Here is a 27042-nt window from a genome sequence, read left to right on the forward strand (position 1 = left end):
ATCCCATCCCAATCCCATCCCCAATCCCATCCCATCTCCAATCCAATCCCATCCCATTCTGTTTCATCTCCAATCCCAATCCCATCTCCAATCCCATCCCAATCCCATCCCATTACATCCCCAATCCCATTCCATCTCCAATCCCATCCCATTCCACCTCCAATGCCAATCCAATCTCCAGTCCCAATCCCATCTGCAATCCCATCCCCAGTCCCATCCCCAGTCCCATCCCCAATCCCATCCCATCCCATCTCTAATCCCAATCCCATCTGCAATCCCATTCCACCTCTAATCCCAATCCCAATCTCATCCCCAATCCCATCTCATACCCAATCCAATCCCATTCCATCCCCAATCCCATTTCCAATCCCATCTCCAATCCCATCCCATCCCCATCTCCAATCCCATCTCCAATCCCATCCCATCCCCATCTCCAATTCCATCTCCAATCCCAATCCCATCCAAGCCCCGCCCACACCGGCCGTCTCCATACATAGCCACGCCCACCAAGGCACAGCCCAATCACCTCCTATTTCCTGCCGCGCGGGAAAGCGCCCCCAGCGCATGCGCACTGCTGCGGGGGCGGGGCCAGGCGCAGCTCCGGGCGTGCCCTTCCCTCAGCGCCCCGCACAGCGCCGCGCCCTTCTCCAAGATGGCGGCGGACAGTGCGCCGCGCTGATATGCGCATGCGCAACGCCGCTGCCTGGCTCTGATTGGCTGAGGGCGCCGGTGAGCGCTTCCGGTGGGAGGGCGGGGCGGGCCCGGGATGCGCCTGGCGTAGCCCCGGCACCGACACCGGCCCCGCACCGCGCCGCCGCCGCTCCCGCCCGCCCGTGCTCCCGCCGCCCTGCCCGGCGCCCCGGGGCTCCCCGTCCCGCCGCTTGGGGAGGCCCGGGGGCTGGGTGCCGGCAGCTCTACGGTGCCCGTGGCTGCGCGGCCGGCGGGGACTCGCCGGTGCATGGGCGGGGGGGCCCCGCCGGGCCACCGCCGGCCATGAGATGAGCGGAGCGCGGCGCCCTGCCTAGAGCCGCCCCGCGGCCGCCGCGGCCATGGTGAGCTGGGGCAGCGGGGACGGCAGGGTGGTGGGAACGGGGGATGGTCCCGCGGGGCCCGGACACCGGAGCATGAGGGGCCGAGGGGCGGCGGCCCCCACGGGGCACCGCGGGACAGGATGTGAAAGGCCGGGAGGGCACGGACCCCTCCTGCGAGCCGTGGTGCCCGGGGTGCTGGGAATTCAGGGTTTGTGGCGTTAAAGCCGAGGGGTGCCCTGGCAGCTGTGGCTGCCCCGGTCCCTGGCAGTGCCCAGGCCCGGCCGGGAGCAGCCGGGCACAGCCGAGCCTGGCACAGCCCAGCCTGGCCCTGAACGTGGCACAGGATGAGCCTCAAGGTCCCTTCACACCCAAACCATTGGGTGATTAAATTCTCCGGCGCCAGCTGTGGGCTTGCCCTCGCGGCCTCCAGCCGAGCCTTGGGTAAGCCGGAGGAGTGACCTGGATTCTGTTCCGTGCTGGGGACAGCGGCCTTCGGCTGTGCCCGCACTGCCGGGGCACCCGCAGGGACAGGGACAGCGACAGGCACAGGCTGACCCGCTGGGATCTGCACAGTGCTCTCCTTCTCTGGATAAGATCCCCAGGAAAGGTCTCAGGAGCCATCTCTGACCGGGTGGGTGCCCGCAGAGCCGGGCTGGCAGCGCTGGCAGGGGGGGATTGCCCCCAGGGCATCGGGTGCTGCTCACTGCCACCAGCCCAGAGCTGCTGATCTTGTTTTCCCCTTGCTCTACCCACAGGGAAAGCTGCTATCCCAATATTGGTATCCCACCTTTTGTCCCAGTATTTCTTGGGGTGACCAAGGGCAGGCAGCAGTGGGGAGATGCTTTCAGCAGCCCTGGATCTGCTCCTGGGACCCTGCCCTGGCTCACCCAGAGACCCCACTGAGCTCAGGCTGCAGTTCCTGGCCTGGTTCTCACCCCACTCCACCTTAACCTGCCTTTGGTGGTGTAGGATCAGGCTTTGCACCCCTTTTCTTCCAGAATTTGGGGTCCTGGTTGTGAATTTCTTCACCCAAGAGCTGAGGTAATCACATTGCTCACTGTGTGATGTGCTCCTGGTACATGACTGGTGTTTTATTGAAACTTTGGTCTCTGTAGCCCCTTTAGCTAACCCACTGCCTCTCCTCTTGGAGAGGCTTTGCTGCTCCATCTGGGATGGGCTGGGGTGGGACAGGGTCTTCTCAGTAAAACATATATAAATATAATATTATATATATAAATACTGGTAGTGTTTTATGGCAGTAGCCTGAGGGTGTTCAGGGTGGGTTCCTGATGTGCCTGCCACGTGTCCCAGCCCTTTGTGGCTTTAGCTTCAGGCAGAGGGTGATTTTTGAGGTGGATTCTTAGTGACCAGCCCAGGTTCAAAAAGGTTGAATAAATGGTTTGCAGGGTTTGGCAGGCCAGGGTGTGCACTTCACAGTGCAGCTGGCAAAAATTAGTTCTCCCCTTGCTTCCCTGTGGACACACACATTTCTCCTCCTGAATTACACCTTGTTTTCTTCTTTTTTTCCCTTCAACATCCACTGTTTGGCTGCCTGTGGAAGTTGAGCAGCAGTCCCTGGGCTGTGCTGCAGGATTTACTGTTGTAATTCATCATGTGACTCCTGGGCAAGATTTTCCTTCTGTTCCCATTTCCCTGGAGCCTACAGATGGGCATGTTCTGCTGCTAGAGCACCCTCCTTCCTGGAAACAGTTGGGAAAGTGTGAAGAGGAGCTGCTGGAAGGCACACAGGGAACAAATAAAACAGAATTAAACTCTGCTCCAAGAAGAGCAGGCTGCTGGGAGCAGGTGTTCCTCAGTGGGGCTGAGCTGGGTGGATGTGGAAGGTAATGAGCAGGGATGAATTAGAGCTTGATTAACTGGGCAGGGATTTTGGGAGGAAGTTGGGAAGGCAGGAGGGAATGCAGTGATGCACAGTGAGCTCAGGCACTGCAAGTGTTGTGAACAAACTCCTGTTTGCTGGGCTCAGAAATCTTAATGCCACTCAAAAGTTGGCTTCAGAGGAAGCTTTAGTGTTTCTGTGCTGTCAGAGGTGTTTGCAGAGAGCTCTGTGTGGGGGTTCTTGGGGCTGCTCCTGCCTGCTGTGTGTGTCAATAGTGCTGGTGCACTGTTTTGGGGCCCCAAACTCCAGTTTGGGGCTTCCTGAGGGAAAGGAAAGGTGGTGATGCTGTGGTGTCTCTGTAGGGAAAGCAGGATACTGCAAAATCCAGCTGGGTTTCTCTGGAGTTCATCTCTGAGCACACAGAGCACATCCAACTTCAGGCTTTGCTTTCACACACTACAAATTATTGTATTGTCTCCTCCTCACCTTTTAGAGGATTTTTGTGAACAGGTTCAAAGTAAATATTGTTGATGGAGCTATCCTTGGAGGGATTTATTTTCTGTCCAAATTAGCCATGTCTTGTCTCATCACTCTTTCCTTCACCTTTTGTTCCTTCCACTGGTGAAAATGGCCATCTTTTTGAAAATGAACCATCTTTGAAGCCCTGGGACCCCAGCTGGGATCTCCTGAGCAAACCCCTCACCTGGGAATTGCATTTGCACCTCCCACATGAGGCTGGAATTTCAGTGATTGCCTCCTGGGAAACACATTCTTCACTTCTGTGGGATTTATATCCTGCCAGCAGCCAAAGCAGCTCAGGAACAGGCACTTCCAGGAAATGCTGCTGTGTGGGGTTCGGGATGCAGGGATGCTGGAGAGCTGCAGCCAGCTTCTCCCAGAGCAAATCCCACTTCCCCCAGGCTGTCCCTGGGCCTGCAGAGGAGCAGACAATGGAGGTTCCCAGCTCCAGGGAGTCTCGTGGCCCTGTGCTGTGTGAGGCACTGAAATGGAGCAGGCAGTGGGCGTCTGCAGCTTGGCTGTTCCTGAGTTCCCCACAGCAGCATCCTGCCTTTCATTCCACAGCCTCTCTTCCCACCTTCACTCTAGCAGGGAATGCTGTTGTTTTCTTGTGCCTGAAGCTGCCTGTGATGGTTGCAGCCTTCCTTCCATTCAGGAAGGAGGGGAGTGTGTGTGGATTGCAGCTTGTCCTGCCAGGTGAGGCTGCTGAGCCCTGGCTTATCCTGGTGCTCGTGGTTGCCAAGGAGCTGCTGCTGCTCAATTGCCAGAACAGCTCCTGTTTGTTCTGTGTCAGCCCTGCTGAGCTGGTGGCCCTGAGGCTGGCTCAGGCTGTGCCTGGGAGCCAGAGCTGCTCTGGGGGCACTCCTGCTCCTTGCAGGTGACCCAGGACATTGGGACAGGAGGGAGCAGCAGCTTCTTGCTCCTGCAGAGCCCCTTGGCCTGGCTGTCCTGGGGACACTTGGGCCCTGTCTGGGCTGTGCTGCTGTCCCAGGCCCAGGTGGGCTCAGGGGGGCTGTGGTGAGCTCAGGGGTGCTGTGCTCCCTTTTCCTGTCCCAGGTGAGCTCAGGGGTGCTGTGCTCCCTTTTCCTGGCCCAGGTGAGCTCAGGGGTGCTGTGCTCCCTGTCCCAGGCCCAGGTGAGCTCAGGGGTGCTGTGCTCCCTTTTCCTGGCCCAGGTGAGCTCAGGGATGCTGTGCTCCCTGTCCCAGCCCCACATGGGCTCAGGGATGCTGTACTGAGCTCAAGGATGCTGTGCTCCCTTTTCCTATCCCAGGTGAGCTCAGGGGTGCTGTGCTCCCTGTCCCAGCCCCAGATGGGCTCAGGGGTGCTGTAGTGAGCTCAGGGATGCTGTGCTCCCTGTCCCAGGTGAGCTCAGGGGTGCTGGGCTCTGAGGAGATGGGGGTGCTGCTGCTGCTGCCCAGGCAGGAAGTGCTGGCACATGGCCAGGTGGGCTCAGCTTCTCAGCAGGGTTTTGTGATGAAGAGGGAGCTGAGGGTGCTGTCCCCTGCCTCTGTCCCCCAGCTGAGGTGCAGCATCACAACCCCACCCCTAAGCCTGGGGTTCTGTCTGCTCTCAGGGCTCCCCTCCATGAGCAGCTCAATAAAAGCAAACCCTCTCTGGAACCCTTCTGACTCAAACCAGAGTAGGAACTCGGAAGTTCCGGCCTCAGCTCCAACATCTGGCTTCCTTTTTTGGCCAGCAAGTCACAGTGTGACTCTGTGTGCCCCCAGTGATCTCCCCTCTATTAAACCATCCAACTGGGCATGCTGATTAATGCTGGTGAACTTTCCCAACTCTGCAGCAAGGCCTGGGTAGCTCTGGAGATGAACCAGGAGTGGGAACTGTGTAGCAGGAGAGCTGATCTCTGCTCAGATGCTTCCTCCAAAAGCAGAGCTTTTTCTCAGAAGAAAACAGCTCATTTAGCAGAATGCTTGCACATAATTCCTTTCAGGACCTATAATAATTCCAACACATCCATATTTCAAAGACCTGGGTAGCTAAATGTAGGCTGCAGGAGGACTAAAAGCTATCAAGGCAAAAGTGTTGAGCCTCCAGGTTCACTAAATGAGCTTGAAAAGCTCATTTCCACTGGCTGTTGCTGATGGATGGCTGCTGGTGGCTGTAATTATTTCAGCAGAAAAGCATTAAAATCTTGCAGGTACCACAAAGCTCCTGCCATGGGGCTCAGTGCTGTGCAGAGATCACTCCATGCATAGATACCCAAAAACTCCATGAACTTTGGGTTCAGTTCTGTGAATTAATTGCACATTGTTAGGTGGTGTCATTGAGGGACCATGTTGGATTTATACATTGGTGTATGCAAAGCAGAAGGAAATGTAGCTTTGAGGTGGATAGGCTGATACCTGCCTGTAGAACATGCCCTAAAATCCTTCCCAATCATTATCCTCTGTCACACAGCAGATATTTCCTCTTAGGAACTATATTTATATTTGGGTCACTGCTGCCTTGGCTCTCTCTGCATCCCAGGTGTCAACATGACAACCTTCTTCTTTGAGACAGAGAGAAAAGAAGGTGTTTGCTGCTTTGTTTTATCAAAATAAAATGTTTAGACTCCCATTTATATAGAATAATTTTTGGAATCCCAGTTCCAGCATTTATTGACGGTGCAGCATGTGCCTGTTCTCCCCTGTAGGCCTCCTTGTTCCAACCAAAATGTAAATATTGATATTTTGGTAGAGGAAAAGCAATTGGCTTTTCCCCTACTGATTCTGATGGTCAGGGACTTTCCTACTGGTCCAGGCACCCCCTGGGGTTTATTTGTGGGTTCTGTTCTCTGGAATTTTGGGGTGATGCAGCTTTTCCTAGGCTAAGAAGCTCCTACAGCTTATGGTGAAGCAGCTCTTTTCCAATCTCACCTTCCCTCCACACACATTTGATTCCTTTCTTTATCCATGTTTCTCTTTTCTGTTTACACTCAGGATACTTTCACTCCACCAGAGCTATTCCAGGCTCTTCTAGCAACACCACAAATTCCTTATTTTTTTTCCTCCCCCTGATCTTCCCTGACCCTCCTCCTATGTGGATCATGCCCAGAATTCCATTTCTTTTCCTATTTCCAACCCTTTGCATTCTGCTCCAAATTATCTTTTATTTGTTCCAGCATCTCCAAGCTCGTGGCTGGATCTCTGTGTGTATTTTTAGCATTTTGACTTAATATTTCATTAGGGCTTTAATTGCAGCGTGGAGTTCTTCCCAAGAGGGATTGTCCTGGTTCCTTTTTGTCCCCTCTTTGGAGAAAGGAGTATGCTCATCTGTTTTGTGTACTGCCTTGTCAGGATGCCAAAGCCAGCATTGGATGCAGCTTTCCAAAGGGGAATGAGGGGTTTTTTTTTCCCTTTGGAGAAATGTTTTGCCTGAAAAATCTGCGTTGTGCTCAGCTGGTTCCCTGCTGCTTCATTGAGTAAGAACAGAGCAGGTTTCTTCTGCATGGCAGTTCCACCTTTTCTTTGGGATGAGGAGCACTTTGATCCATGGAAGTTTGGCTCAGTGCTGGTTTCCCTGGTGTTCAAAATCAGGGTCTGGAGAGGACACAGCACAACCAGCTCCTGGGCATGGCTGCATTTGTTGTTGCTCATCCCATTCCCTAACTCTTGGGTTATGGGGGATAAACCTGTACTTTCTACAGTTCCTTGGCTTTCTTTTTGCAAGGGTGAAGGAAACCAAGAGAAGGACAAAGTGCTCCATGGCCTGTAGTCTCTGATGTGGAAATGTGAGGTCAGTGCTCAGGGGACAATTCCTGCTGCCAGCCCTTCCCCTGCTCCAGGAGCTGCTGGGTTTGGGACTGGGAAAGCTGCAGCTTTGGCTTTCCAAAGCTGCTTTTTCCTGTGTTCTGCTGGTGTTTGAAGGAGCTGCTTGGGTCATGGTGACCCTTTGGGTCCCCCAGGACAAAGATCCCCATGCTGGCCCAGCAGAGCCCCCTGTTGTGGGCAGGGAGCCTGGAACCCCCCCAGGGTGGGACCCCCAGAGCTGCAGGGGTGAGCAGCAAAGGGGCACTTGTGAAATCCCCCAAAGTGCAGCAGCAGCACTGCAGATGTCAACATCTTGTTTTCCTTTAATTGGACTGGATGTTCTCCCTGTGTGAGCTGTCCTTTGAAAACATTTTAATTAACAAAAATCTTAGTTATTCCCATGGTGTTTCCCATGGTGGTTTCATTATACACTCTTAAACGCCCAACACAAGTTTTAATGCTCTTGCCAGCAATGAAATTTCTGGAGTTTCAATTTCTGAAATTTCTGGAGTTTCATGGAATTTCAATTTTTAGTTTTACAATATTTTTTCCATTTCTCTGATAGGGATTGAGGGTCTTAAAATTCCATATTTTCTTGTAGTATAGTTGCACCTCCTTGGGAATCAGGTCTGGCTGCTGTAATGCATTGGATCAGGAATAATCCTGCCCCAGGTTTGCCCTAAACCTTGCACTTTGTGTAGCCAGCTGTTGGGACAGCTTTCCCCCATGGAAATGGGCTTAATCCTGCCAGGCAGAAGTGGATGTTGGAGAAAAATCAGCAGGATTTGCATGCTGGAGTTTGCATCTGAGTAGAGGTACCCCTTTAAGAAATATGCTGAATAATTGGGTTTTTCTTACATTCACTTTCTTTTTTTGCTTGCCCTGGTGCTTCCCATTTCCAGCACTACATATGTGCATAATTCCAGAGCCTCCTTCACTTGGGGCTACAAACAACTGTGATTCAGAGCCTTCCCTGGGTATTATTGGGACTTGTCTGGAGGCTGAGATAAATAAGGGTTTATTTGTGGCTCTGCTGACAGTGAAGGATTTGAGAAGTGTTTTTAAAAATCTCTTCATGCATCTTGGACTGCTCAGAGCTGCTACACAACCACGCCAGGTTCTCTACTCCTGTCACTTGGGCATCTTTCCTTGGCTTCTCTCTGGTCAAAGGAGCTGCCATGTTTGTACAAGTGGGGAGGAGCAAGGGTTTGGCATTTTGAAGTGTCAGATTTACACCTGTAAGAGCATGAAGAGTGTTCTCTGTAGGAAGAATCATTACAACCACAGGAAGGATGTGGAGCTCCTGGAGAGAGTCCCGAGGAGGCCACAGGGATGCCCCAAGGGCTGAGCCCAGGCTGGGAGAGCTGGGGGTGCTCACCTGGAGAGGAGAAGGCTCCAGGGACACCTCAGAGCCCCTTGCAGGGCCTGAAGGGGCTCCAGGGGAGCTGCAGAGGGACTGGGGACAAGGCATGGAGGGACAGGACACAGGGAATGGCTCCCACTGCCAGAGGGCAGGGCTGGATGGGATATTGGGAATTAGGAATTGTTCCCTGTGAGGGTGGGCAGGCCCTGGCACAGGGTGCCCAGAGCAGCTGGGGCTGCCCCTGGATCCCTGGCAGTGCCCAAGGCCAGGCTGGGCAGGGCTGGGAGCAGCCTGGGACAGTGGGAGGTGTCCCTGCCATGGCAGGGGTGGCACTGGATGGGCTCTAAGGTCCTTCTGGCCCAAACCATCCATGATCCTGTGATAGGTGTGGGGTTTTTAAGCAGACTCCAGCTCAGAAGGCTGTACTGGGCTCAGTGTGAGTTCATTTGCCACTGCTGCACATCTCTGCACCATTGGAGAGAGATGATGAGGGCATTTTTCTCAACACCTTTTACAAATTCTTTTCATAAGGATTTTTTTATTCCTTTCACAAATCCTTTCCTCACCAGCCTATTTGTTTCCAAAGGATTCCTTGGGTTCTTTTTTCCACCTGCCTGGTTAGAAGCTGTGTCACTTCCCCTAAACCTCTGGAGGAAGTGTTGTCTCAAAGTGAGTGAAGCTGTTTTTGGGGCAGCCCTGTGGTCCTGCCTGCTTTGTTTATGTAGAGAAAAGGGAAGAGATTTTTTCCTTGTGCCTGTGCTCCTGCACAAGCACTGCCCCTCAGGGAAGGATGGGATCTCCCTGCAAGGGCTCACAGCCTGGGTTGGGGTGTGGGGCATCCTGGGGAACCCAGCAGAGGGAGAGTGTGAAGTGAAAGGAACAAAGCAGCTTCAGAGGTGTGAGTTTCTAGACTTCACTGGGGGAATTTAAGTGAATTCTGAACTGAATTCTGAACTGAGACAAGCAGAGTCACCTTGCAGTGTTTTCACTTCTGGAAGCAGCTCCTGCCCAGCCCAGCACCCTTGGCAGATGCTCAGCTGTGTCTGTCTGAAGAGCAGATTTTGTTTGGCTGGTTTTGCTGATAACCCACAAAATGAGAAGTTATAATCATTGATGGCTTAAAAAGTGGTGCCCAACAGCTGAGAATGACTGAGCCAAGTGGCTGCTGAGGGAGGGCTGATGGCTGGGGCTGGATTCTCAGGTTTAAGTTGAAAGTCCTAAAAGTGACTCCGGAGCCACCTCTGCCTGCTGTGCTTTGGTGATGGGGTATTGATCTTGAGGAATCTGCTTTGGGTGCTTCTGCACTCCTCAGCTGGGTATTGTTATTTTAGCAACTGCTTGTTTGGGAAAATACTGTGTAGCTGAGCCCTTTCCAGCAGCTAAACCACAAGAAATCAATTAGGAAGTCAGCAGCACGTGACCAGCTGCCTTTCCTGGGTGTCAGGGACTCAGAAATTGCTCTTGGGCTCGTCTTCAGCAAGTGTGGCTTGAAACAGCACTGTGCTTAAACCACCCTTTGCTTTTTCCAGCCTGCTGGGATTGTTTTATTCCTTTGCTGGGTTTCCAAGAGAGTTCCTGGGAACTGCTGGGTGGAGGACACACTGCCTGCTGGGCTTGGTTCTGTGGGTTAAGAGTTACTGGGTTAGAAAGAATCAAGACTCAGACACTTGAGCCTGTTAATCAAAGTTCAACCTTCAAACCTGATGCCTGGTTAAGTGATTCTGCCTGTCCAAGAGGGTTTAAGAAATCAGATCCCTTGGGTGTTGAGAAAGGTGCTGATTACTTGTGGAGCAGGCAGTGTTCCAGGTAAGATGATCTGTGGTGCAGAAATCAGGTTGGCACTGCTGGCTCTCCATGGCCTGTTCCACACAGCTCTGCTCAGTCTGAGGTCCTACTGAGTCCTCAGGTGATATTTCAATTAAACACTCTGATTCCTGAAGTGCAGCCAGGTTCCTGAAGGGGGGAGTTGTGCAGGCAGGAGGGCTTTGAGCAGCTCTGGAGCTGCCCTGAGCTTGGGGACCTCAGGGACACAGACAGGAGCGTGGTGCCTTTGCTCCTCTGCCATTTGCCTTGAGGTACAGCAGCAATCTGTGACTTTTATCCCACCATTGAAGCAGAAAATCTACTACAAAGAGATTGCAGAATGTCCGTGTTGTTGGTGATGTGCTGAGGTGGTCTCTGAGATGAGAGGGGGGAGCTCTGCAGGCAGAGCTGCCTTGCCATGGCCCCAGGAGCTGAGCTGTGCTGGGAGCACAGAGGGGGCCCAGTCTGCTTTCGGTTCTGGAAACCACAAAGACATCTCTGAGGTGCAACAAGGAAACTGAGAATGAGCTGAGCCCTGTCCTGATAGCATCAGCTGAGCACTGCTGGGGAGCACGTATGCTGTGGGCTCCTGGTGTCAGACCTCTGATCAGAGAGCCTGGAATGAGGGTGAACCCCCACATTCTGCAGTTTTTGGTGGAAGGGATTAAATCTAATGAGTAACACTGTTTTTGAGCTCCCAGCTCTGCCTCCCTGTAGCATGTGTTTTTTCTGGAGGATGTGTTGGTGTCCTCCTACTTTTTTAAAACACTTCATAATTCTGCTTTTCTGGCTAAAAATAATAGTGTACTTCTTCCATGAATTTTACTGCCCTGAGTGACCCTGGGCTGTCCCAGGGGTTCTCCAGGGTTTTGTGAGCAGGCTTAAAGTGACCCACAAGCTTTCTGAGAGTGTGATTTCTAATTTACATGTTCATTACCATGCTGTATTAGGGCTGGGGCAGGGAGGGGCTCTGAAAGACACCCTGGTAATCCTTCAATGAGTAAATTACTACCTCAGTACCTGGAGATGTTAGTGTTGTTAATACTCACCACACATACGTGCATCATTAAGTTAGGCTTGACCACAAATAATAGAGAAAGAAGAAAATTCAGCAGCTGGAGTGTGGTTGTTTGTATTTTTAGATGTGTGACTGTGCTGTTAATTAACTGCAAACACTGGGAGCAGAAGGCTCTGAGGTGGAAGAGGATGGGACATTGCAATTAGCAACAACAGGGTGATGATGAGTTATTTTATACAGGTGCTGTGGATGAAATTTCTTGTTTCTTGTCTGTTTTATTAACCCTATGCACTTGCTTGTTGGTAGCAAAATAGCAATTCCAGCTGGGAATTTTTCCATCAGCCAGGATTCTCCGTGTGTGCTCCCCTGCATTCCCTCCTCTCCTGGAAGAGCTGCCCACAAGCTGGTAGACATAGCTGATAGTGATGTTAACAGCTAAATGTGATAAAATCTGAATCTGATAGCTGGGAGGAGGCTGGGCTGTGTGTCTTGCACTGGGAATGGCAGGAGAGGGGGGATTGGGGTTGGGATTGGGATGGAAAGGCAGGCTCCAGAAGGTGAGGAAGCTGCAGAGGGATCTGTGCAGGGTGCGGGGGCTTGGCGGGCTGGGAATGTTCAACAGCAGGAGCAGGAACAGCACAGGGACTGCAGGCAGGGATGGATGGGGTGGGAATCAGAACCCAAAGCAGGATGGGTGCAGGGGGTGGGAACAGCTCCCCAACACAACTCCCAGCTGTAAATGAAGAGTAAAGATGCAGAGGGGGAGTTTGATGTGCTCTGAGGGCTCCTGGGGTGCAGCAGAGCCTGGGCTTTTCCTCCCTGCCACTGGAGGAGGCGTTGGGAGCTTGTGTGGTGGAAAATCCATCCTTCCACATCAGGAAGGTGCTGCCTGAAGGATGAAGTCACCTCTGTAACATTGCAGCTGCAATTAACATCTTACTAAAAAAAGCTCTGGAGAGGGAATGCCTTAAATTTGTCTTGGAGTGGTATCCATTTGCAAACACATTAGGGAAAAAGTGAACAGACCTAACCCTTCTCTCAGTTGTCATTAGCCCCAGTTGCTGTATTTAGAGCATCGTTTGTGTGATGGATGCTCTAATGGCAAACATTACAAGGTTAACAGCTTGTGTTTTTATGGCAAAGCAGTAGAGAAAATCTTTGCCCTCAACAAAAAAAAACTCCCTTCAGAGAGCATAAAATGAAATTAAAAAAAAAAAAAAAAAAGAGGAAGTAAACTCTAAATGAAAGCACTTGTGGAGAAAATGGCTTTAGAAAGCACTTCCATGTCTTGCAGAATGAGCAGGTGCTTCTTTAAGGGCTGTGGTTGTGTTTGGTGATATGCTCACTAAAATTAGCATTGTATCTGCTCTTCAAGTGCATGTGCAGTGTGTGAAGTGCAACCCAAGGATGGCTGCTCTGGTGTTTGCTGGAGCTGCATGAGTAACTGGTTCTACCCCAGTGCTTTAGTCATAGTCTGCATCTGAGCTTGTGATGGAGTCAGCAGCAGGGTACAAAGATTTTGCTTCTCCAGAGCCTCACTGAGGTGCAGCTGCAATATTGAACAGCCTGAAACACAGGAGGTTGGCAGCTTTTTTTCCCCTTAATCAGCAGAAATCAGTTAATGACTCATACAGCTGAAAATGTAACTGCAGGAGAGCCCTGAAATCAGCTGGTGGGGTGGGTCCTTCTTGTGGTGCTTTGGTGGATGGAGAATGATGTGGGATGTGCAGGTTCTTGGTAGCAAATCTTGTATTTTCTGTCAGGAAAAGCTGTTGGAGCTCATTTTCCTGCTTGGAGGAGGGCGCAGAGGGTTGGAGTCCAGAGGTGACTGGAGTGAGTAATCAGCTCCACCCCTCACCTGATAGTGCTGTGGAACACCTTTAGCAAACTGAGGAGGGGAAAGGGATGGCAAGGACAGGCTGCCAGTGGCTCTCCCACCCTGGTCCTCCCTGTCCTGCTCTGATCACAGGGGACAGTTCCAGGGAGGGCAGAGCTGCTGCTGGGCCTGTCTGTGTGCTGTGGAGCCAGCTCAGCACTTAGAGGCACCAATCCTGGGCACAGTCACCTGTGACACACCTCCCAGACGTGCTGTTTTGACCCAAATTCCAGGTCAAAGTGTGGATGTGCTGCTGGAATATGGGAATGTGCAGCTGTGGCTGTGCTGGATTTAGCCCTGCTTGGATTTAGCCTTGCTTTCACCTCTCTCTGCCCTATTCCCCCAAGGGAGCTGTGACAAGGACATCACCTTTGGGCCCAGGATCTGCTGAATTTGGCAGCCAGGGCCCTCCCTGTGGGTCAGAACTCTGCCATGGTGTTGAGGCAGTGGAGCAGGGGTGGATGGTGATGTGGCACATCTGATCTCCTCTGCTTTTTGTGGGCTGCAGAGTTTTCTCTGCATGGAGAGAAACTCACATTACCTGCTCTGCAAGCAGGACTTGGAGAACTGAATATATTTTCCTCTCATGGTTGGCAGAAGAGAGAGATGGTATTTTCTGATGTTTGATCCAGCCCTGGCAGGTACTAGGGGTGAGAGGGGTCAGGTTTGACTTCTGAAAGAGTGGGAAGTATTTCTGCTTCAGTGGTTGCATATTTAGTAATGTCTCGTGGAGGTGAGGCAAACTGCCAGCCCTGACATAGAAAACTGGGGTAGATTCTGTTTCTCATGGTCCACACTTTTCCTGAAAAACCTTGGAAAATTAAATCTGTGCATGACCCAGAATTTCAGACCAGAACCTGAGCTCAGCACTGCTGGTTCTGCCTGTCCTTCTCCTCAATGCAGAGCAAACAGGGAGCCCTAAAAGAAAGCAAACTGCTTGTTAAGGTGGGAATGATGCTAGGAAATATCCCAGGTACAGCCCCAGGTGCTCCAAACATTTGGGCTTTCATTGGAGTCTCCCTGATCAACCCCCCAGGTGTCTGGGTCCAGGGGCAGCCACCTTCCCCTGCAGCTCTGCACAGCTCTGTGACCTCCTTATCTCAGTGGCCTCCTTATCAGAGCCTTGCTGGACAGCTGGGGGATGACCACGTGCCTCCAGGAGCTGGGGAACTTCAGGAATACCCAAAGGTTTCAGCAAATGCAGGTCCTTGGTAAGCCCAGCCTGGAGTTAGGAGGGGATCCTGAGCTGGGCTTTGGTTACTACCTCAGACAGTTTTTCTTCTGGACCTTCCTTTGGCCAAACCTCCCAAAGAGGCACAAAAAGTCAAACAAGAGCACAGAACCATCCTGGAGGTCCCACTGTGTCTTTGTGCCCAAGGTGGCCTTGGGTGCTCTCCAGCCTGGGCTTTTCTGCATGAAATCCTCCTGTTCTGCTCTCTGGTTTATTTTTTTTTCCTGCTTTTGACATGCTGAGCATTGTGATCGTGGTGTTCTGCTTTGGAAGATTGACTGTGTTCCTAAGGAATGGGATCTTCCAAATCTCAGTGCTGAAGGCAGTGGAGGACAAGGCAGATGCTCAGGATTTATAAGAACTCCTTAATTTATTTCCAAAAGCAGGATATAAATCTTGAATCTGGAAGAAATGCACTGATGTCAACTGCTCTTGCTGAAGAAGAGTTGCTGAATTAAGTATCCAAAAACATCTGAGCCCTTCCACCCTGGGAAGAACTGAGAGTTTTCCATGGATTGAGGTGATCTTGGTATTGGATGGTAAAGGTGGAGTGGGCAGAGCTGTGCTGCTCTTGAAGAATTTGCATCAAATTGAGATTAGAAACTCATCTTTGGGGGTTTGGCACCAGAAACTGCTGGTGAGCCTCACTCTGTGCTGAGCAGCAGAGAAGGAAAGGGCAGGGATTTAGGAAAATACTGGATTTGTATGTGTGGATCTGCTTGGGAGGAGCTTAGGACAGCTTAGCTCCCACAAAGGGCAGTGTGGCCATACCCTAAGTCATGAAGGATGCCACTTGGTCAGATATTTCTTTGGAAAGTGGGGCTCTTCTCCACAGAAGGGCTGTTACCTGGGAATGGTGACTGGCAGGAGGCTGAAGGGAAGTTTGCAGCCCAAGCAGAAATGGATTAAAGCTGGGAACTTGAGCTGCAAACATTGGATTGGAAACATTGGACTGCTCTGCTTGGGTTGTTGCTTGTTTTAAGCCAATTTCCCATTACCCACATATCTTGCTACAATAGTCCTTGATTTCTAGAGCAGGGCTTTAAAAAGCAAGAAAAAAAAAGGATCAAGCAAGGCAGGAAGAGGAAAGGTAGGATGGAATTCAGCATTCCTTTGTAAATGGAAATGCTCAGTGTCCTGCAGAGCATCCACTTCCAGCTGCTGTGGAGTTGTTGGTGCTCCTGGGGGTTTAATCCAGTGAGGAGAGGCTCCTGCTTGGCCCTTGGGAAAACTGCTGTGCATGGAAATGGGAATTAGCAGAAGCCTGGGGTGTTTCTGCTGGGTGTCTCACATGCTCTTCTCTGCTGGAGACTGCCAGGCATGGCTTGTGTTTCTGGTTTGGGTTTTTTTTTTTGAGGCAGAAATTTCAATTTTATGAAATGTTTACTTTGTTCCCATTCTTGAAGGTTTGGCCTTGAATCTTGATGCATTTGGTATTGATAGCATGGGTTGAAAACATTGTGGACACACCTATGGCATGGTCTGTGCTGTAGCAGGACTGTTTCTGAGGCTGTTACCTTGCCAGAATAAAATCATCCCAACTCCAGAGCACTCCAAAACTACAGCTGGATGCTAATCTTGATCGTTTCTTTAGGACTTTAAACTGTAACAAATGGTTTCCAGGAATAAAACCTAAATTGAGGGGGTGCTGTTCTTCTTGAATCAGATTGCTGAATACTGGTATATTGGTATGTACTGGTATATTGCTTTTTCCAGTGCTGGAAATTCCTGAATTTTTTGAGCTTCCTGAGCAGCAGAGTGGCACCAAGGCAAAGACAGGAAGAGGTGTCAGGGGTCACAGGATCATGGAATGATTGAGGTTGGAAAAGACATCCAGGATCATCAGGTCCAACCTGTGACCCATCCCCACCTTGTCCCCAGCCCAGAGCACTGAGTGCCCCCTCCAGCCCTTCCTAGGACAGGGGTGGGGACTCTGCCACCCACCCAAGCTGCCCATTCCAATATCTGATCACCCTTTCTGGGAAGAAATTCCTCCTGATGTCCAAGAGAAATCCTCTCAAAGTTCATGCTTCCCATGATAGGATATTTACAATTTCTGAACATCTGAAAACATCTTTACCCAACCTTGCTGTCGTTGTGAGAATTATTTATTGCCTTAAAATTCCTGAATGCCACCAAAATAAAGGAATTCTGTTGTGTTCTTGTCCTTATTAATGGAGGTGAGCAAATGCTCCTTCATGTCAAAGCTTTCACCTGCAGTGGACAAATCTTGCTGCTCCCTGCTCCCAGTGAGCAGTTGGAGCTCCCAGTTATTTGCCCTGTACTGGTCCTGCTCATGTTGGATTTCGGTGCCCCTGTGCTGTTCTAATGCCACCCTCCTGTGTCAGAGTGGCCATGAGTTTTATTTCTTTTCCTTCAATGTCCTTCCCAGGCATCAGAGGAGGCCTCCCTGCGGGCTCTGGAGAGTCTGATGACAGAGTTTTTCCACAATTGCACAACAAATGAGAGGAAACGTGAGATAGGTGAGTCCTGCCCCTCCAGGGCTGCTCCTGCCCAGCAGAGGGGACTGGGGTGTCCCACAGAGCTGTGCCTGCACTCAGCTGGCATCTTCCCCCTCCTGCTTAGGTGGGACAGGTTTCCATAGCTGGGGTTCCAGGGGGTCTCGGGCAGCCCCTGTGGGTGATAAACCAGTGAGGTTCCTCTGTCCGTTGTCCTGGGAATCCTCTGCCTGGAGATGGAGCACAGCCTTCAGCATTAGGAATGCAAAGCAAGGCTGGCCCAGTTCTTGTGGAATGACAGGCAGGAAAAACAGCAATTCCCTTTGGGTGGGGTTATTATTAAATATGTCCTGAAAGGCAGCAGATCCTGCCAGGTGCTCTGGGGGAGCTGCTGGTGACTGTAAAGAGGCAGATTCCTTTTATTCCCAAACAGCCACAGGGGTGCTCCAAGGGCTGGAACCCCTCTGGAGCCAGGCTGGGAGAGCTGGGGGTGCTCACCTGGAGAGGAGAAGGCTCCAGGGACACCTCAGAGCCCCTTGCAGGGCCTGAAGGGGCTCCAGGAGAGCTGCAGAGGGACTGGGGACAAGGCATGGAGGGACAGGACACAGGGAATGGCTGCCACTGCCAGAGGGCAGGGCTGGATGGGATATTGGGAATTAGGAATTGTTCCCTGGGAGGGTGGGCAGGCCCTGGCACAGGGTGCCCAGAGCAGCTGGGGCTGCCCCTGCATCCCTGGCAGTGCCCAAGGCCAGGCTGGGCAGGGCTTGGAGCACCTGGGACAGTGGGAGCTGTCCCTGCCATGGGATGGGATGAACTTTAGGGTCCTTCCAGCCCAAACCATTCTGGGGTTGCTCTGTTTCTACCATCTCTGGCCAGAAGTGTGATCAGCATGAACGACTTGCCCCAGAAATCCTGGAAAATGAGCAGCACAAGGTTTTTGTTGTGCTTTTTCTGACAGTAATCTCCTGCTGTGGAAAAGGTATCCCTCATTTTCCTGCTTAAATTGCAGAAAAGAAAGCAATTAATTAAACCCAGAACTTGCTCAGCCTGTAAAGCAGCCCTTGTGGCTTTTCTCTTTGTCACATTGTCACCTCATGAGTGATGACCAAATCCTCCCTGAGCGTTCAGGGAGGTTTCTGACCCTCTGAACTTCACCAAGTCAGCAGCTCTTGGAGCTGCATTAAAAGAAGGTGAGTTTAGAACACTGATCTGAAGTGCTCCTACTCTCACAATGGCCTGAAATCCCAACATTTGGCTTTTACAGATAAAATAACAGTGCTCATAATACAATTGCTGTGTGATTTGTTTTAATATTCACCTCTTATCTGCTGCAGTTATTTATGTCAAAACTGATTTGAAAATGACACATCAGTTTTGTTTTCATTAAAGCCTGTGGTTACATTGCTTTAAACACTGTAGAATGTGATTTTATTATATTTTTTGCCCTCCTCCAGGTTGAGTCATTCCCTGAACACAGGGTCTCTTCCCTGCTCAGTTGCTGTGCTATCACTATAGATTGTTATGGCTTTGTTTACAGCTAAAGAACTTTAATGGAATATTTTACATCAAAGTCAAATTCAAACCGAAGTACATTTTCAAGTAATTTATGTACTTTTATGGTTTTGGTTGTTTTTTTTTTTTTTTGCAGAGGAGCTTTTAAATAACTTTGCCCAGCAGATAGGAGCCTGGAGATTCTGCCTGTACTTCCTGTCCAGCACAAGGAATGATTATGTGATGATGTACAGCCTGACAGTGTTTGAGGTGAGGCCTCAGCTCCTCCACTGCTCTGCCTGGTGCAGTTTGAGCTGGCAATCGATTTTTTGGGGGGAGATGTTTGTCTGAAATGGCATCCCTGGTAAGTACAGTGATGAAGGATGCTTTTATTGCTCTCTGCCAGAGAGGTTGCTTAATGGCAGGCTCAGAGTGGGAGAATGTGAATCTTTGTACACAAATTGAAGAATTCATTTCCTGGCAGCTCTAAGCACAAATTACCTCCAGTTTCAGAGGCTGCTTGAGTTTCTGCACGATGCTTTTAAGGGTGTTATTGCTTTTATGCTGTTTTTATGATCAGAAATATGGGGGTGATTATCTGCTCCTGGCTCCTGCAGGCTTTGAGTGCTGAGAGGGAAGGCAAACCTGCTTTTATTTTTCTGACATTTTGTAGTTGTGGTTGCTGCTCTTGAACTGCATCCTGCAAACTTGTGCTGGCTGCAGAGGTGAGGTCTCTCTTAGCCAGCCACATCCCACTCTTCATCTAGTGATAAAAGAGGAAAATTTGGGTTAAAAGGTTTGATATTGATCTCTGTGTCCCCTGGAATGAACAAAAGTGTTCTGTGGACAGCACTGGTGTGTCACTGATTTCTCAGTGACCAGTGCAGATGTCCTGGGGTTTGGCCAATGTCACTCCTCAGTCTGGGACATTTGTGTCATGTCCTTAGCTGGGTGTGCACTCTGAGCTGTGCCCCTAAATCAGAGGGGTTTACAGCCTTTGCACAGGGCCACTTTTCAGATCAAATACATGTTTAGATAAAAACCCTGTGCTTAAAGTTGTATTCTTTTTACAAATTATCCACATCATTTTTGATTTATTCTCTTAAATATTAATTTTACTTATTAAGGATTGCAGAGGGAGTCTGGACCCCATCTGCAAATTGATTCTGCTTTACCTTCCCCTCAAAAAGGGCTGATGGGAATTATTCCTGCTCAGGACATGGTGTCCCACTGATTTTCCTGACAAGCAAAACAAGTGCAAGGCCATGAGGTGGATTCAGTGATCCTTGGGATCATCCTATGTGGATCCCACAGCTCAGGATATTTTATGGATTTTGGTTACTGAGCCTCTCCTTCCCTGGAGGGGACAAAAGGAGCATTGAAAACCCTAATTGTGCCCAGAATAAAGAAATTCCTGTGCAAGTGAAGAGGGAGGGACAGAGTCCCCAGCCCAGCTGGGACATGAGGATCTCTCCATGGAGGAGCTTGAATTCCCAAAATTAACTGGGGCAGGGCTGGACATTAACTGGTCCTCAGAGCCAAGGTCTGGCCCAGTGTGCAGCTTCCCCAGCCATCCTTGGCTGCTGGATCAGTCAGGGGGATGTGAACACAAAGATCATTCCCAAAACTGCCCAAGGACATGGATTTCCCAAACTGCTTAGGAAGGTAGCAGTGGATTGGGAATAAAACTCCTCCTGACTCCCTTCCAGATGAATTGTTTTCATCTCCTGCTTTTTGAAAATGAAAATATCTTCCCAAAAGCATTTACAGGGAGAAAGCTGCTGCTGGCAGGTGGAGGAGCAGGACAGAACACAGTGGGCATGGAAGGATGGGTGTTAAAGCTAAAACATCTTCCAGTTTTATTGGGATTCTGGACTTGCATCAAGGAACCCTCAGCTGGTTGGGCCATTGTTTTCAAGCAATACTTGTGGGTTTTCTCTGCTAGGAAACACCAAAAACAACTCCTTTGAGGAATTTCTGTATAAATATCCATGTGTGGCTCTGCACTGGGAGCTGGTGCAGTGCATCCTGCTGAGGATTGCATCTCCTTTGACCATTCATCATCTTCCAGTTTTGGATATTTGAGGTTTCTTCTAGGCTATGATTGTGATCTCCAGCATTCTCTTTCTGCAGGCTGAGTGCTGCAGATGGGCACAGACCTTCGCCTCCTCTCTGGGTTATCCCAAGAGATTCAGCTCCTAATGCTCCAGAGCCCTAAATGGATCAGGGCAGGGAAGCAATTTGTAACTCTGCTTTCCTTTGGGTTTTGTCTGGCTTTAAGTGGACTGAAAGCTTTCTGTGCAGTGGTGCCCTGTCACTGCTAGGGCCTGCTCCAGTGACCTCCTAGCTCAGATTCAAGGGACCTGGGTGCCATCAGAGGCCTGGAAAGCCAAACCTCCTTCCCTGATTTTCTTCTCCTGCTTCATCCAAGGCTGTGCTTCCCCCTTTAGAGGGGGAACCCTTGGTGCCCAGGGTTAAAAGACAGAGGAAATGGTTCTGTGCCTGCCACTATAGCTCTGCTCAACCCAAAACCAGTTAAACCAGTAACCTCAGCTCCATTGTGGCACTGCCAGTCCTGGGCCATGAGTTCAGCTGCTCTGCCAGATGCTCTGTCCCTGCTTTATGTTGTCCAGCCTTTGAGAAGAGAAGGCTCCAGGGGCACCTCAGAGCCCCTTGCAGGGCCTGAAGGGGCTCCAGGAGAGCTGGAGAGGGACTGGGGACAAGGCATGGAGGGACAGGACACAGGGAATGGCTCCCAGTGCTAGAGGGCAGGGCTGGATGGGATCTTGGAATTAGGAATTGTTCCCTGGGAGGGTGGGCAGGCCCTGGCACAGGGTGCCCAGAGCAGCTGGGGCTGCCCCTGGATCCCTGGCAGTGCCCAAGGCCAGGCTGGGCAGGGCTTGGAGCAGCCTGGGACAGTGGGAGGTGTCCCTGCCATGGCAAGGAGGTGAGAGCAGGATCATTTTTAAGGTCCCTTCCAGCCCAAACCAGTCTGAGATTCCAGGTTCTCCCAGTGTTTCTCTCATGTCCAAGATGAGCTCATTTGGGATGTCCATTCCTTTTGCAGAACCTGATCAATAAGATGTGGCTGGGGGTGCCATCCCAGGACAAGATGGAGATCAGGAGCTGCCTGCCCAAGCTGCTGCTGGCCCACCACAAAACTCTGCCTTACTTCATCAGGAACAAGCTCTGCAAAGTCATCGTGGACATCGGCCGCCAGGACTGGCCCATGTTCTACCACGACTTCTTCACCAACATCCTGCAGGTGAGAGCCCTGCCCATGCATGGAGCCAGCTTTTCCCTTAAAAACATCTTTTTGTTTCCTTGAGTAGGGGTAAAGAAACCCCTATTTGATGAAGATCAAATGGTAGATGTTGCTTTGTAAATTCCTTTTTAATTTTGTTGGAACTCTCAACCTTTTCCGTGTTAGGTTTCTCTCCGGTGTTAAAAGTGTTTTGGGGAAGGAACAATACTGTGCCACAAGTATTCACTTTGAATTTTAAATATTATGGGCTAGGTCTTGAAAATACAAGGAGTATGGGTTGTCCTTTAAACAAAACAGAAGTCAATAAATTATGAATGTGTCACTGATTCTGAAAGGGCAGTTTCTCAATGGGGCTGGTGCAGATTTTTCATCCAACTACCAAAGACACCCCAAAATCTCTGGTACCTCATTAATAAGGTCACTAATGGGTGTTGTTGGGGTGTTCAGGAGGGCTCCTGCAGGAAGGCTCAGCTGTGAACTGGGGATCCTGACTGAATCCATGGCATTAGCTGAAATGTTGGGTGCAACTCAGCATCCTTACAGGGAATCCTGAGCCAGGCTGCTGCTGGAGCATCACCAGGCTGGTGCAAACCTCTTTTTGTTGGATTATTTTGTCTCCAGTTCCCTTAAAATTGTTCCTAATTGGCTTAAAGAGGCTGAGTGTAAACTGAAGTGCTGCACAGGCTTTTTCTGCTGACATAATTACATGATTTGAATGCAGCAAAGCCCACGGCCAAGCCACAAGGCAGTTACTGAAATCCAAGTCCTTGAGTGGCAGGAGTTTATTTGTTAAGGCAAATGGATCTAGTATTAATTGCAAAATTTAAAAAAAACCCTGTCTTGGCTGCAGAGCTCATCACTGGCTGGTGTGATTACTTTTCTCACTGTTCTGGAGTGGGACATGCTGCAGTTTTGGCCTCACTTGTCAGTTTGACAAGAAATACTTGGAGATAACTGTGTCCATGTGGAGTTTTGCCTCTCATTTCACCTGGATGTGAACTGAAAGGCAGCCTGAGCTCTCCTGGCCCTTCTAGCACTCTGGGGTTATCTTAAGGCATTGCAGAGCTCACTTGAGGAATCTATTTTCCCTTAAGCCTCTCCTTGTGAGCTCAGCAGTGGAGGGAAATGTTTCCATAAATTAATTTGTGTGGCAGACACATTCCTAAAATGTTCAGAGAAAGTGGAAGAAAACCAGTAATGCTGAATTCCAGGGCCTTGACAGAAGGCAGAGTAGCACAGGGGCAGAATGATTTGCTGTTAGAATTGCAGATGAGCCCTGTCTCAGGACTTTCTTCTGAGATCATTTGCAGCATGTTCTTTGTTCTTCAGCATGAAATTGTATCCCAGTACTCTGAGTAGTCTCTAAACCTTTTACTGAACCACTGGAGGGGTGGAGAAGAAAGGTAAATTGGGATATTGTATTGTCATTGTGAGGAGCCAGTAATTCTACATAAAGTACTGCTTCCTTAGAGGTTTAAAATTTGTTTAGCCTGACTGAGGAACCAGTGCCTGGTCTTGCTAAAACTCCCTGGGTTTGTCAGAAAATAACCTGAGAAATGATTTTCAGTCCCTTCACAATTTACCACCAAGTTGGGTTTTTCACTGAGTTCTTTGACATCTACTCCTGTGTCTGGGACTTCCTTTTCAAAAGCCAAGATGAAGAGCTCTTAGATGGGCTATTTTCTCCCCAAATATTTCACCAAACTCTCTGTTTTTAGCAGTGTTAACTCAGCCTGGCTCTCCTTTGGAGGGTCAAGGAATCAGGAGCAAAGTCAGCCTGTATTGCAGAATTATGGCTTCAAGGATTACTTGTAGAAACTGGGATTGGCTTTGGACTTTTTTCTCCCAGAGGGAGCAGTGCATAAATCACTTGGGATGTGTCTGGGCAGCAGTGCTGTCCTTCAGCTGGAAACAAAACTTTTTGTCCCACTTGAAGTCTTTAGTAAGCCTGTGGCTGATGAAGGCACAAGTCAGCTTTTTGTCCAGTCCTGTTCCAGCACGGGGCAGAAGTTACTGTCTCTGAGGGATATTGTAACCAGGTGCAGGAATGATGCATCTGACTCCATGTTCTCAGAAGGTTAATTTATTATTTTATTATACTATTTTATAGTAAAGAATACAGGAATGATACTTCCTGAATGCTAGAAAGATAATAATGAAAACTCCTGACTCTTTCCAGAGTCCCAACACAGCTTGGCCCTGATTGGCCAAAGACTGAAAACAACTCACAGCAGAATCCAATGAAACAGTCACCTGTGGTAAACCATCTCCAAATCCACTCTAGACAAGCACAACACAGGAGAAGCAAATGAGATCAGAATTGTTTTCCTTTTCTCTGAGGCCTCTCTCGCTGCCTTTCAGCTTCCTTGGAGAAAAACCCTGGGCAAAGGAATTTTTTCAGAGAATGTGAATGCCACAGAGGGAAATGCAGTTTTCAGTTTGAGATCCAGTGCAGGTGCAAGGGGAGCTCAGATCCCTCAGGTGGCATCTGCTCCTGGCTGCAGCCTTTGGGCTGTGTGGGAAGGGGGGGATTTTTGGGGGCCCTGCTGGGCTGTGAGCTCTGAGCTGCTGTGCTGAGGTGGTGCTGGGCAGGGGATGCAGCAGGCAGAAGGGACAGGCTGTTCTGTGAGCCTGCTGGGACACAGATTGTATGCAATGACATTATGAAAGCTCTCCTGAAACCCCAGGGATTCCCACGGGGCTGGAGCTGTTGCCACATCAGAGATTCGGTCTGGGGAAGTCGAACTGGAGAGCCCTCAGTGGCGAAGCTGTTGTAAACTGGGAGTAGTGTTGCTAATCCCTGTGTGTCAGTGCATGTTATCATCACACTGCTCTCATCACTCCTCAGCTGATCCAGTCTCCTGTGACCACTCCCCTGGGGCTGATCATGCTGAAAACCACGTCGGAGGAGCTGGCGTGTCCTCGCGAGGACCTGAGCGTGGCCCGCAAGGAGGAGCTGCGCAAGCTGCTGCTGGAGCAGGTGCAGACCGTGCTGGGGCTCCTCACAGGTACATGGCTCTGTTTGTCCTGCCTCAGGGCACGTTTTGGAGACAACTTTTAAAGGGCCTCTTCTAGGAAAGCAGATTTAATTGGTTTCTTTTTTCAACCGGTTCGGGAGAAAATACTTTTTTGGAGAAAAGTGGAAAAAAACTTCTTTATTAAACATTAAAACTTAAACAATATTAAACAATAAAATTGTTTGCTGCTCTAAAAGAGATGACAAACTCAGAAAGTCCCTTCCCTGAGTTGCAGCTTGGATAATTCAGTCTCTTATCAGTCTTTCTGGTGCTGAAATGCCGTGGCCCAGTGGGCTACAGGTGCGAGCTGCCAGTGCTCTTCTGGTGTTAAGTTCAGAGTAGGTTTGAACAGATTTAAATAAAAGGGAAAAAAGACCTTTCAGTCTAAGGAACTTCTTTGCTTTAGTTAGTTAAAACTGACTAAAACAAAGGAGAACTCTCTTATCAGTCCCTCCAGTGCTGGAAATGCCAGACCCAGCCGTGGGCACAGGTGCTAGCTGCTGGTGCTCTTCTGGTGTTCAGTTCAGAGTAGGCTTAAACAGGTTCAAAGAAAAGGGAAAAAAACCCCTTAGTTTAGTTAGTTAAAACTAACTCAAACAAAGGAGAGCTCTGTCCTGCTGTCTGTCTGTCTGCAGACAACACAGTCCAGGAGCAGGAATGTGGAGGAATGAGTGCAGTGTATAAAAACAAACTGCTGCTCCTTCTTTTTTTTTCTTCACTTTCTGGAACAAGTCCTAAAGGTGTAAAACTTATTATTCAGCATAAACAGAACAGACAATTGGGAATAAAAGCATCATATAGTCAACCCAGGACATTGTCACACCTTGTGCCACTGAGCTGGCTGTCCCCTCAGCACCCACAGCTGGGCTGCCACTCTGGGGTGATGAGGCCTTTGGTGTTGAGATGACTTGGAGGTGTTAGAAAGTTTCTTTTTTTCAGTTTCAAGACTGAAGAAGAAGACAGATTTTTTTGGTTCTCGTTCTTAGGGTTGTTTATTTGCTCTTATTTAATACATTGTCTTTTTTTCACTTGTTGAGATGTGTTTAGCACGTTGGTTCATGGCACACTGACTGCCCTCAGGGCAGTGTTATCTTTTTATACTAAAAACTATGTGTACATTATTTACATTTAATAATTTTCTAATACTTATCACTTATGTTGCACAGTTTGTTTTTACTCTAATTTAAAAGCATTACTATTACAGCAGAAGATGGAGGCCAAGAAGAAGAGGGAGAAAGACAGAATATGTTTACATTTTTTTTATCTTGTTTTTTGAACTCTCATTCTAAAACCTCTAAAATTCTACATTTTCACTTTGTGATAAATTCACTAACATTTCACTCAAACTCTTGTGGCTTGTAACCTTTCACACCAAGTTGGTAATTGTTTCCATGGGCTAAAATCAAAGGCACAGGTGGTTTTGACTCTGTGCCAAGGTCTCTGAGCCCCCTGCCAGGGTTTCAAGTCCTCACAGGAATTTCCTGGGTTCTGACACTGGGGGTCTGTGGAGCACAATGGGGGTGATGCAGTGGCTGCTGCTGCACTGTGAGCACTCAGCTCTGCCCTGCAGCACTTGGGCCAACTTAATATGAACCAACTGGTGCAGCAGAGCAGCTGAGTTCTCTCCATGGAGAGGGAAGGGGATTGTGTGCCCTGAGTGAGCCCAAAGCTGTTGTGCAGTGTTCTGTCCCTCCCAGAGCACTGGAGCTGTGTTCTGCCAGAGCTCTCCTGCAGTCTGTGCTGTGTTTGTTGGATCAGTGTGGATCTTTGAGAAGGCACTTCTGAAAAGTCTCTCTTTGGCCAGGTATTTTGGAGAGCATCTGGGATAAGCACAGTGCTACTGCTGCCACTCCACCACCATCACCAACCTCAGGAGAAAGTGGTAAGGAAAAGCTACAAGATGGGATTTCCATGTACTTAAACCTGCAGTATCAGGCACAGATTCCTTCCTTTACTGTCTGACCTCTCCTACTAACCCTTTCCCAAAGCTTTTCACAGGCCAACAAATTCCTGATTGGAAAGAAAAACCCTACACAAAGAAACGAATTGCACTGTGGGGTTACCCCACTGCAAATGTCATTAAAATGTGCCCACAGAGCTGCTTGTTGTCCTCAGATGGCAGAAACCTCCCTGAAGTTTCAGTGCAAAACGCTCTAATGACAGTGAGTTAAAATCAGGGACTTGTTAAGGTTGGAAAAGCCCTCTAAAGTCATCAAGTCCAGCTGTTATTCCAGCACTGCCAAGGCCACCACTAACCCATGTCCCCAGCTACTACATATGCAAGGCTTTTAAATCCTCTCAGGGATGGTGACTCCAGCCCTGCCCTGGGCAGCTGTGCCAGTGGCTGACCACCCTTCTATGAAGAAATGTTTCCCAATATCC

The 27042-nt window shown here is 49.7% G+C and overlaps 1 protein-coding gene across 2 annotated transcripts in view; it reads left to right on the forward strand.

Annotated features, from left to right (window-relative positions):
• The first annotated feature begins 800 nt into the window (after positions 1–800).
• Positions 801–27042, forward strand: part of XPO6 (exportin 6) — a 64530-nt gene continuing 38288 nt past the window's right edge. For both annotated transcript variants that reach the window (XM_036392189.2, XM_036392190.2), the window contains exons 1-6: positions 801–1052; positions 16821–16911; positions 18536–18648; positions 21446–21643; positions 24492–24651; positions 26465–26542. In XM_036392189.2, the coding sequence (XP_036248082.1) occupies positions 1050–1052; positions 16821–16911; positions 18536–18648; positions 21446–21643; positions 24492–24651; positions 26465–26542 (643 nt within the window). In that variant the 5' untranslated portion in view covers positions 801–1049. The remainder of the gene's footprint in view (positions 1053–16820; positions 16912–18535; positions 18649–21445; positions 21644–24491; positions 24652–26464; positions 26543–27042) is intronic.

The sequence above is a fragment of the Molothrus ater genome, chromosome 16 (genome assembly GCF_012460135.2).
Source record: "Molothrus ater isolate BHLD 08-10-18 breed brown headed cowbird chromosome 16, BPBGC_Mater_1.1, whole genome shotgun sequence".
Classification (NCBI taxonomy): domain Eukaryota; kingdom Metazoa; phylum Chordata; class Aves; order Passeriformes; family Icteridae; genus Molothrus; species Molothrus ater.